This window comes from Melanotaenia boesemani, chromosome 8 (genome assembly GCF_017639745.1).
Source record: "Melanotaenia boesemani isolate fMelBoe1 chromosome 8, fMelBoe1.pri, whole genome shotgun sequence".
Taxonomy (NCBI): Eukaryota; Metazoa; Chordata; class Actinopteri; order Atheriniformes; family Melanotaeniidae; genus Melanotaenia; species Melanotaenia boesemani.
The window spans coordinates 9,473,147-9,485,630 of record NC_055689.1 but is presented as its reverse complement, the minus strand read 5'-3'; the positions used below and the strand labels follow the sequence as shown (position 1 = coordinate 9,485,630).

At 40.8% G+C, this 12,484-nt stretch overlaps 1 protein-coding gene across 1 annotated transcript in view; it reads right to left on the bottom strand.

Annotated features, from left to right (window-relative positions):
* The window catches only part of gpr158b (G protein-coupled receptor 158b), a 111,842-nt gene that overhangs the window by 29,144 nt on the left and 70,214 nt on the right, over positions 1-12,484 (bottom strand). The window contains exon 8 of the mRNA XM_041992657.1: positions 6,050-6,188. Coding sequence (XP_041848591.1) covers positions 6,050-6,188 — 139 coding nt within the window. The remainder of the gene's footprint in view (positions 1-6,049; positions 6,189-12,484) is intronic.

Genomic DNA, 12,484 nt, shown 5'->3' with positions numbered 1-12,484 from the left:
TGTGGTCTTCTTCTGCTGCAGCCCACCTGCTTCAAGGTTGGACGTGTTGTGTGTTCAGAGATGCTGTTTTGCAGACCTTGGTTGGAAGCAGTTGAGTTACTGTTGTCTTTTTATTATCTCCAGCCATTGTTTCCATTCTCCTCTGATATTAACAAGACATTCTGGTCCAGACAACTCCTGCTCACTGGATATTTTCTCTTCTTCAGACCATTCTCTGAAAACCCTAGAGATGGTTGCGTGTGAAAATCTCATGGATTAGCAGTTTCTAAAATACTAAGACCAGTCACTGAAATTCCATTTCTTCCTCATTCTGATGCTCAGTTTGAACTTCAGCAAGTCATTTTGACCATGTCTACATGACTAAATTGTCCTCATCAAATAACCAAATAAATAAATAATGTATTGAGTTGTTGAAATGTGCATGAACATGTTCAAATAAACACATTCATTTCTGTGAATGTTGAGATGAATGCAACGTATTTGTAAATAAAGAATGTGAATGCGAACTCATCCTGCAACAGTTACTGCCTACATTTTCTGGCACTACACCTATTTCACACTACGTTAACCATCGTGCATTAACAAACCAGCAACGCTCCGTGGCAACGTGGGTGCAGTCCTGCTCTGAAATGGCAAATGGAGACGAAAGGAGGGAAGCTGCACATGCAGCGTGTGTATCGCATGCTTATGATTACTTACAAGAATATTACATACTGTCTGCAGAAGAATAAAAATCTAACATTTCATTTCATTTAAAAAGCAAGCTCAGCCTCATCAACTTATGGACATGTGGAGTTGAAGCATCCATCCAGTTTCAGAGGATATCTGCAAGTCCTCGACAATCAAGGGTTGCCAGCAGCCCCAAACAATAGGGTTGGGAGGATTGATCTGAATATCGATAGTATCAATGCCAAGGCTAGTAACGGTATCATTGGATACCAATTTGATGAGATCAATATTTTTCTTGCAGAGGACTTTGGGGACAAAAAGCCAAAGAATGTGAATGACAGCCAACCAATAGTAGGTTGTGCTTTTGTTTAGCTAATGTTAGCTAATTAGCTAGTGACTTTATTTCTCTCAAACAATTGCATGATAAAAGACACAAAAAAGTTTTAATTTAAATTTAGTTGATAAAAATGTTTAAATTGACTAAAATTTTTATACTGTGTTTGATTATGATCATAATCATGATCAGTAATTAAAGGTGAAATCATTGATCATGAAATTTCAAGCAAAATGTATCAGTATCGGTATCGTGGATACTTGCTCTGGATTTACTTGGTAATGGATGACATCGGTGGGATTTCCTAGCAGCAGGTTACTTGGTTAGTTACAGGTTTCCTAGGTTCAGTCTTTCATTCTCACTTCTAAGTTAAAACAGCCAAAATGATCTAAACTGTGAACTAGTTCATGAGAAGCAGGAGCTTCTGCCGAGCCTTGTCTTGATTATCTATTTGTGTTATCAAGCTGAGCAGACGAGCATAATGAAGTGCTGGTTTACTCTGAGTTGGCTGGAGCTGTTAAAACCATTCAAGCATCAAGAAATGTGTGATATTATTTTTGGTAAATCTAAATCTTATTGTTTTTAAGTTCAGCAATCTATTAAAACAGGAACGTTTTGTCTTTGATGAAGTGATAGAGAAAAGGCTGGGTACTAACTTAATGTATCCTACTTCATATTCCTCCACTCATAGCTTCATATTCTTCCAGTTTGCCTTTTACTCTACAAATAATAATTCTGCTCAGACTTTTGAAATTTTAAGCAGGACTTCTGCTTCTTGACATTCATTCAGCAGAAGGCTTTTGTATGGGGGTATTTTTCTATCTTTAATTTCAGCTGAATCTGCATCTCCCATGAGCCTTTGCGGTCAGGATATGTTGAGTTTTGAAAATACCCCCGCCCCCTCTGACAGAAACGTAACATGTTGAGTTTTCTTTGCTAATCATTATTATTACACTGCACAATGTAGAAAACTTTTAGAAACAACTTATTTGTTTTATTAATGAGACACTGTTATATAAAACATAAAATGATAATTAGTCACTACTAAAAAGTTTATGTTCAAACAAAATCTGGGCTAAGAGTGTGGAGTCACTGTGTCAAGTAAAACAAGCGCACCCTGAATTAGGTGAGGACGATTTGCTCGAATTATCTCGTATTCTATTGGCTGGAGGAGGTTTGACAGACAGCTCTTTCTGCACCCCAAGAGAGAGGAAAAAATATCCAAGAGCAGAAGTTTTGAGAGAGCAGAGAAAGTGTCTGAGTGTGAGGGAAAGAGACCAAGTCTGACTGCAGTGTTTTGAAAGGAAGAACGATATATTTGAAATTAAGAGGGACTATCTGAGTGTGAGAGTAGAGTTTTGAGAGAGAGCAAGATGATATTTGAGCGTGAAAACCAGAAATCTTGCTCTCAAAGCAAACAATTACTCTCTTGATTAAAGATAGAAAAATACCCCCATACTCTAGCACAGTTGTTCTGCAGGAGCAGAATTTTCTAGTTCTCTTGGTCTTCCAGCTTCTTCTATTTATTTATTTTTCTCTCATTTCTCTTCGGGGTTTAATTTCCAAACTCAGCCAGCTGCTCTCTTCTGTTAGCTGACTCTGTAAAAACATAATCTGATTTGGATGCATTTGGACATCTTGTTTATTTGCCCAGGTCTTAGTCCTTCAAATCCGTTCACTGCGCATAGTTGACTGATGAAGCCGGAAACAGAGCCAACTTTTCTGTCTAGTATCAGCCATGACCTTAAGTATTTTCAGGCAGCCTTTGGTTTCCATTTATATATGAGCTGTATGCACTTTATTATGGCTTGGAATGGATGATGTATTTGGTCAATGACACCGAATACAGTTACAGGAGGGAATAATTCAATTATACAAACAATAAATCTGACCCGTATTAATGAATTGTGATATACTTCTGAGCAGCACAGATGCTCCAGCTAGTTTTCATGGTCCTGTGGTCAGATATAGAGGTTTTGATTATCTGACTTGGAAAAAAAATATTATAGAGTTGCTGGACAAGTAATACCTCAAGTTTCCCCAGAGCAAAAAGTGTTTTGTGAGTTCCACTGCAGGAGAAGGAAAACTGGGGTGGTGATTTTTATAAAGTGCCTGCAGTCGCTTTGGGCAAAAAATTCATTTGTCACACATTTTCCTATAAAAAATATCCCCGAGTGAACATTCTTTCATTTAAGCTTAAAAAAAAGAAAATGAGTCTGTCTCGTTCAGTGGGACAAGAAAAAAAAACATCTCATTCGTTTAATCTTTCCAGAAATGAAAAAAATCCACTGGGTGCACCTTCAGAAGTGTGAGTATTATAAATGAAGTTTTCTTCATCTGCTGGGGAATAAAGTCATACGATGTGAGCTTTGAGTGTTTTACCAAGTCAGCGTGCTGCAGCAGTCCAGAGATAAAGCTGGATTACAGTCAATGAAAACTTTTTTTTCTTTTAATTACAAAGGTCTCTTATGGCATTTTGTTATTATTACAATGGCCTCCACAGTCAGATCTCCACCTACCAGAGCAGCTTTGGGATGTGGAGGAACGGGAGATTCTCATCATGGGTGCAGCCGACAAACCTGCAGCAACTGTGTGATGCTGTCATGTCAATATGGAGAAAAATCTCTGCGTAATGTTTCCTACACTTTGTTGAATCTATCACACCTTAAGGCAGATCTGAAGATAAAAGAGCGTCCAACCGGGTACTAGCAAGGTGTGCCTAATGAAATGGCTGAGAAGAGTATGCGGAAGCAGGTAGGGTCCAAGGTTTTTTCAAAGTTTCAGAGTTAATGGATGATAAAAAAAAGTATATTCTAAGTGCCAGAAATCATGAAAGGCTCTTCGGAGCAGCAGAGACTTGTTTACTTTCCATTCCTGCCTCGTCACATTCAGGGTGACAAGGAGGCATACCCCAGCTGCCGTAGGGTAAGAGGCAGAGTGGACTCCGGCCCGGGTTCCAATCCATCACAAGGCTAACACAGAGACAATAGAAACAACAAAACAAACTTCCACCTTTGGCCAATCAGTAACCAAGCAGACCTGTTATTGGTCAACCAAGTCTGACAACAGAACATGCTGGGTTTTTAACTATTCACCTACAAAGTATGACCCATTCTTGTGGGAGATTGTGAGGAGGATCTAGAGAAAATCCACGTAGGTGTACAGAGACAATACAAACTCCACACAGAGATTTGTAAATTTACTGGCTGTGAGGCTGCTGTGAAAACCACCACACCATCTGAGGTGCCCTTTAAATGTCCTGCTGTACAGTATTGTGCTAAAGCCTTGAGCCTTCACTGAGAAAAACAGGATATAAATGCAGTGATTTGTTTAAACATAGCCTAAAACAACTGGAAACACACTGTAAAAGGTAAAAACAGTGTTTCTAATAAACAATATTTGTTATAACCACCTTTTTGTTATATATTTTTAAGGAGTCTTCAGAAATAGTTCTCCTGGCTTCTAATAGGACTTCCCAAAACTCTTATTTTGATTCCTTTTGTTCTGTTCTCTGCTTCAATAATGTTAAGGTTTGGTCTGTGAAGAGGATTCATTATTCCATCAGACCTGTTTCCAATGATTTTCAGTCCAGTTCGTGTGTTGTTTGGCATACCTCAGCCTTTTTTCCTTGTTTCCTTCCTTATGAAGGGCTTCCACCTTCCATGGAGACATTTCTGATGAGGCTTCAGTGAACAGTGGATGGATCAAATGAAGGCCTAGAGGCATCTCTCAGCTCCTGTGTGAGATCTTTGCTGAATTTGTTTCTATTTTTTAAGAATATCACTGTCAGACACAGTTAATCTTCTTCAGATAGTTTTTGATGCCTCACATATTCACTTTGTCCTCAACTTGTCCAGTTTTATTACATTTTTAAAGACACGCCATGGTGAGATATGCAAAGCTTTAAACCAGTAGCGCTTTGGGATCACCATGTTTTATGTCTGTCAGGCTGCGTTATCTTTACCATCTTTGCAACAGCTATTACCAAACTGCTCAAAGGAGTTATTTAAAACTGGTTCTTTGCTAAGTTGTCTGTTGTGTGTGACCTGATCTGTCTTGATCTGAATGTCTTTGTTTTTTCTTATCCTTGAATAATTCATAAGTCAGCGTTAAATGGCTTAACAAAAAAAAAAGGCTTTCCTTTTGAAATGATCAGGTACAAGTGCTGGACTGACAATGAGTTAACAAAAAGTGTCTAATGTCCAAAGAAAAACTTTAAAAGACCTTCAGAAAGCCTGGAGAACTTTTGTTAAAGACTGCTTTAAAACAAAGATTTGGCTGCTCTGAAGGAAAATATAAGGAAAAAAGGGCTGGCTCCAAACATTTGCACAGTATGAATGCAGCACTGAAGATAGCCCACCAAACCCATAAATAAGCCTGTAAAGAAATAATTTTCCACCATTAACTTTAATTACTCTCTGGCTTGACAATAACTAAATGAAAAAGGCCATTTACTGTACTCAAAAAGTCATTGGGTTACTCTCCAGCTCTGCGAGACACAGACGAGAAGAGACAGACAAACAGCAGCCTGGTAAAGAGGGTTTATTTTAGGCTTTGGCACAGCACGTCTCTGCTGCGTGTCTGCCTGAGGAAGACATTTTTTATTCACCTCCTTTTAACTGGCTCCCCATGCGCTCTGCTGACACTGTTCATTTCCCTGATGAAGGGGACGGGTAAATTCTCTGTCTTTCATCTGACATGCTGTGCACTTGTAATGTCTGCTCCAACAGGCAAATATTTCTGTGATTATGATTAAACAACAGGTTATGCAGTTCAAAGGGGTGTCAGAAGCACCCCCCTCTGTCTTTGTACAATTTTCAACTTGCTGTCTTTGAGATTACCATCAAATCAGACTTAAACACTCCGCTGTTGTGAATCCTTTTCTGTTTAATGTCTTGTCTATCTTCTGATTAACATTTTCCTGCTTTAATTTTTACCACTTCATCATGAAACCAGAAATAATTCCACCTTTAGCCACATTTCTGCCTCTCTGTCTTGGTTTTCATGCCCGCCCAGGTCTGTTCCATCTCTGTTTCTCCAACCCACCTGATGATGTGGAAGATGGCTGATATGAGGAGCTCATTGTAGATGGCCACAGCGATGTAGCGTGGCTCGTGGAAAGCGGAGGGAACGGTGCGGACGGCGTAGCACAGGTAGACGCCCCACAGCAGGAACAGGGACTCGGCTGAAACCAAGATACAAAAAGACTGTAAATTTAAAAACTGCCATTAATGTCTTTGTTGGTGTTTGCTTGTTGACTGAATATAGCTTAAAACTCACGCAAACCTTTCATGTATCGGTTCAACAGTTTATGAAATAAACACATTTGCTTTCAGAGAACAACAAAAGAAGCTTCATGCTGGTCTTGTGGGTTTTATTTTTCATCACAAAGGCTTATTTAATGGATGATAAGACATTTAACTAATATGTTCGGGTAATTTCACTGAAATGAATTTTAATGGCATATTACTGTACTGTTACAGTATAAGACTATTAAGATAATTGCATGTATTATTTATTGATTGAATAATCTATTATATTATTTGAGTTTACAGACTATCAACATGTTATATTTTATTACTTTGGATTATTTAGAATTAAACCATTTTCAATACTTGTTTTCTCCTACAGAACACATTTGCAAACTACACACCATACGGAAATAAAAATCTTTGAACAAAACAATTAAAAATTGTTTACACTGTAAATTAAAGTGTGACAATACAACTTTAAACAATTCTATAACGTGCAACGTTCCTTTTTTTTAAGAAAACAAAACTGACAAATTTGCAATGTAAATAGAATAAGTTTCATTTATTTATTTTTCATTTATTTCTGACCCATTTTGTTATGCTTTTTATAACATTACAGATGTAAAACTAGACAGTGAAACAGAAAAAGTTTTCCCACCTCAGTTTTTCCTGTGAAATATGCTGACATACCACTGATGGGATCTCTAGCCTGACTCAGAAGACTCTGTCACTACATGGGGACGGGACCTTTCTCTGACAATAAATAGACCATGTCCATGGGCATGGTTATAAGTATAAGAAGAGGGATTTGCATCCCCTCTCCTCCACTGCTGATGGTTCATGGTTGTAGCATCAGTAGATTCTCCACATTTAAGCTGCTTGGAGTTCAGATGCCATCAGATCTGTCCTGGGATGCCCGTGTTAACTATATTCTCTCTTAAGCTAAATTCATTATCTCTGTGTGGCTAAAAGAGCTGGCTTCCAGATCTATTTGGCTTTCATCTGTCCAGTCCTGAAATATGCAAGCCCATTTGGGTTGGCCTGACAAAAGGCCTCTCTGAGGAGTTAGAGAAGGCACAGAAGCTTCACTTTCCACCTTAAGTGAGCGTTGAGATGAGGCTACACTATGAACCTTTACCAACATCCTGAGGGACAGCACTATACCTCTGCACAGCTTTATGTGTGTTGTCTCTCTGGATGTTTGTTCTCTTGGGCAGTGCAAAGAAGTTGCTGCACCCAGTAAAACCAACACACTTGAACTCTTCTTAATTCCAATGCTTTTAAACTGTATTACAACTAAAGTATGTTTTTAGTTAGGTGTCGTGTGTTTTAAATTTAATTTGGTGACTGTGATTTTGGTTAAATTGTACGTTTGCTCCAATTCAGGATCCATGGTTTTAACAAGGTGTTGTTATGCCCCGTATTACTGCCATGTCAAATTTTTAATAAGTGAAGCTGAAAGAAAATTTAAATAAAGCCCAGAAATATTGCATAGTATGAAAACGTAATTTCCTCTACAAGCTCTACATCAATGACTCCATCCATCTGCCAGGACAACCTACTTCAAATATTCGAATAACATATCCATCCTTGCTCTACTCAGAGACAAGCCAACCACTCTGGACTTCTGGACTACCACAACACCAATACACACTTCACCTAGTGGTATAACATCAATCACCTCCTCAACGTCACCAAAACAAAAGAATTAACAATCACCCCTCCTACCCCACAGCATCAACAACTAAACAAGAATAAAGAATAAACAAGAACAGTTTAAAATACTTTGTAGTGACACTGGTCAATAAACCACCTTTGATCAGCACATCCCCAGAGACTCTCAGCTATCCATAAGCGGATTCTATAAGTTGCCCCACACCTCCTTCAGCCCCTTCTGTCACTGTACTAAAGCATTGTTCAGTCCTGTGATCCACTTGTTAATATAACATGCTCTCGATTAAAAACTGGACTAAACTCACACACATAACCAGCACTGCTGTGAGAATCATTGGTCTGCCCACATCCAACCTCACTGAACTCAATAACAAGGCCACCACTCATATTGCAATCTCAATTTCTCAGGACTGTACACACTCACTTCAGGAATATCTCACCCCACTGTCGTCATTGTATAGGTACTGGACATTGTGATACAGGAAGGCTTATTTTGGAAAAAGCCTGATACTTGCAGTCATAGCTGCCTTAACAACAAGCCCCGCTGACAATGTCATGGTTTGTTCTGGTCTGTTTCTATTCTATTCTATTCTACAGTCATTTAGCAGATGCTTTTATCCAAAGCGACTTACATGTGAGAGTAAGAACAACACAAGTAAGAATTCAAACAAGATGGGACATCATGATTAAGTGATAGTCAGACTGCTGTGAGTCCAGTTGGACCCAGGTGCTGTCAGCTAGTGCTAGAGGCAGTACATATAATTTTTTTTTTTTTTTTCTAGTTTTCTAGTTTTTGTAAGTCATTTTATTCAAATACAAGATCACAAATTCATCAAACAATATCATCTTGGGCATAAGTACACACAGCTTATTCAGTACTTGGTTGAGCCAAAGAGCTGGACAAATCTTTCTAACTCATTCTGTTGAGTAGAAGAGTTAAGCTAAGTGCGGAAATGCTCCTTAAACAACTGAGTCTTTAGCTTGCTTTTAAAAGTGGATAAATATTCTGCGGATCAGACAGAGTTTGGTAGACTGTTCCACCATCAGAGCACAACAGAGGAGAAGAGTCTAACTACTGATTTTGCACCACGTTGTGGTGGCAGAGTGTAACTGTTGAGAGGGAGTGTAGCTCTGGATTAAGGAGTGGAGGTAGACTGGAGCCGTTTGGGTTATTGTTTTGTAAGCCAGAAGCAGAACTTTGAATTTGATGCACGCTGCAACTGGAAGCCAGTGGAGAGCGATTAGCAGCGGAGTGACATGAGCTCTTTTGGGCTGGTTAAAGACCAGACGTGCTGCTGCGTTCTGGATCATCTGCAGAGGTTTAGCATAGCATGGAGGCAGGCCAGCCAGTAAGGAGATGCAGTAGTCGATGCGTGAAATGACCAGAGCCTGGACCAGGAGCTGTGCCGTGTGTTCAGTCAGGTAGGGTCTGATCCTCCTGATGTTGTAGAGAGCAAATCGGCAAGATCAAGCTACCGAGGCAACATGGTCCTTAAAGGTCAGCTGGTTGTCTACGATGACACCAAGATTCCAAGATTCCTCACCATGTCAAAGGCAGCCGACAGGTCCAGCAATATAAGGATTGAGGATTGACCAGTGGATCTGGCAAGCCGTAAGGAATTGGCAATTGACAGGAGAGCAGTTTCAGTAGAGTGGCCTTGCCTATAGCCAGACTGATATGGATCAAACAGGTTGTTGTCTTCGGGGGAACTGTGAGACCTGACTGAAGACGGCACGCTCTAGTAATTTAGACATGAATGGAAGCAATGAGACCGGCCAGTAGATTTCAACCTGGGCTGGGTTGAGTGTGGGTTTCTTCAGCAGCGGGGTAACCCAAGCTTGCTTGAAGGCAGAAGGAAAGACACCAGATTTAAGAGAGGAGTTGATAATATGGGTTACTGCAGTTTTGATTGTAGGTAAAATGCTCTGCAGGATGTCAGAGGGAACAGGATCAAGAAGACAGAGCAGGTGGTGGAGATAGAAGAGAGTTAAACACCATCAACAGTTGTCGTGTGTTGGGATCATTGCGGGTCTTGTTCTGATAAAAGGCTATCCTGGCCGCCTTTAGGCTGGATGTGAAAATTTCAGGTTTTTGCTGGTACTCAGACAAGTCAGTGTGCTCTTTTGATTTGTGCCACTTTCTTTTTGCAGCCCTGAGTCCAGCTCTGTGCTCCCTTAGAATCTCTGTGAGCCATGGACTGGGAGGATTTTGTGTAGCTGGTTTTGACAGCAGAGGACAGTTTGTCCAGAGAGGAGGCGAGAGAGGAGCAGAGTGTTTCTGTAGCCTCATTAACAGACAGCTGTGTAGGTCTGAGGGATCTCAAGTTTCTGCGGTAGGACACCATTTTTGGAGCTGCTTGAGTGACATGAGGAAGGAAGATAGAGAATTTAACCAGGAAGTGGTCTGAGAGGTGCAGCAGGGTGACAGACAGGTTGGCTGTGGAGCAGTTTCTGGTCAGTGCCAAGTCAAGAGTATTGCCAGCTTTGTGTGTTTGAAGAGTCTGTACCAGTTTGAGAATGAAAGAGTAGGTGAGAGCCAGGAAGTCAGTTGCCTGTGGTTTGCCAATGTGAATGTTCATGTCTCCCATGCATGACAATTAGTGGTGTGCCATCATCAGGAATGTCAGAGAGAATCATGTCCTGTTCTGTATTGTTTACTTGTTGATGTTTATCTTGTAGAGGCCATGGATTCAGTCTGTGGAAAATAATTTTCCACTCAAGGACAATAAAATCTATATAATGACACTGAAAGTAGCACCAGTATGTCTGGGCTAGTTTCCTTTCTGGTACATGATAGACTTGGTACCTAGTGGGAATGGTTCAATCGAAGCTTATGACATTTTCCCGATCAGAGTTTGCTGTCACAGTGCACTTAGTCAAACATATTCCCCTCTTCAACTGAGATGCCACTGCATAAAGAATTATTGAAGGGGAGGGAAAGACAATGAACAAGAAACCACGCTCATCTATTATTTAATGCAGAACAACTTCTGTTTCCACTAGACTGTAGTCCACTTCCTGTATTTGGTTCCTTGAAGATAACAGAGACCCATGTTTTTGAGGGGACCAGCATTTAGTTCTTTGATGTGCATCAGAGTTCGGTTGCACATTCGTTCATCCCCTAAAACTAAACTTTCAGAGCAAAACAACTAGGGTTCATTAATAAGAGCTGGAATGGATGCACCCTAAAGACCCATTTATGCTCTACTCTAAAGACAAATATGAAGGCTTCCGTCCGTTTTCTGTGTCCTTTAAATACGTCATTTGGTTTGGTTATAAGAATAAGAAAACCTTTATTACTTTATTACCTTTATTACTGAGTATGTACAGTATAAATTTGTATCTAAATATAAATATAAATATAATTATGTAAAGACAGCTCACATGTGGTCATCGTAAAGTCTGACGGCATCAGGGAGGAAAGACCTGCGACATCTCTCCTTTGCACGGCGAGGATGGATCAGTCTGCCATTGAAGCTACTCTCCAGAGCAGACAGGGCATCCTGCACAGGATGGGACTCATGGTCCAGTTTTGCTAGTTTTGTCACCTACCTCCTGCACTGAGTCCAGAGGGCAGCCCAGGACAGAGCTGGACTTCCTGATGACTTTGTCCAGCTTCTTCCTCTCCCTCTCTGTGATGCTGCTGCTTCAGCAGACCACACCGTACAGAATGACTGATACCACCACAGAGTCATAGAAGGTCCTCAGGAGTGCCCCCTTCACTCCAAAAGACCAAAGTCTCCTCAGAAAATAGAGGCTGCTCTGACCCTTCCTGTACAGTGCATCCATGTTGTGAATTCCGTCCAGTTTATAGTTTAGGTGAACATCCAGGTATTTATAAGTGTCCGCTTTCTCAATGTCCATTCCCTGGATGTTCACCTGGTGAATCTGCAAAAATCCACCACCATCATATCCTTTGTTTTTTCCCCACATTGATCAGGAGGTGGTTTTGCTGACACCAGTCCACAAAGTCCTGCGTCAGTCTAACAATTGCAGAGTCATCTGAGAACTTCTGGAGAACGCAGCTATCCGTGTTGTGTCTGAAGTCTGCAGAGAAACGGGGCCTAGACTGTCCACTGGGGGACACATACACTACAGGTCAGCAGATCAGACATGAGGTCCCAATTCTCACAAACTGTGGCCGGTTTTTGAGGAGCACCGGCTGCATGGTGTTGAAGGCACTGGAAAAATAAAAAAAATTTGATTCTCACACTGCTGCCGGGCTTCTGCAGGTGAGCCAGAGTGTAATGTAACAGGAAGATTACCGCATCTGTCACTCCATGGAATGGCAGTGTCCCAGGATCAGTCTCTTCAGTGTCTTCATCAGATGGGACATAAGAGCCACCGGCCTGTAGCTGCTAAGCTCTGTGGCATGCAATGTCTTTAGCACTGGTACTACACAGGAGGTCTTCCAGAACTGTGGTACAACCTTCAGCTTGAGGCTCAGAAACAAGACACTCTCCATAACTCCACACAGTTTATCTGTGCAGGACTGATGGAGCCTGGAGCTGATGTCTTCTGGTCCAGCAGACCCAGTTCAGGACTCTTCAGCCTG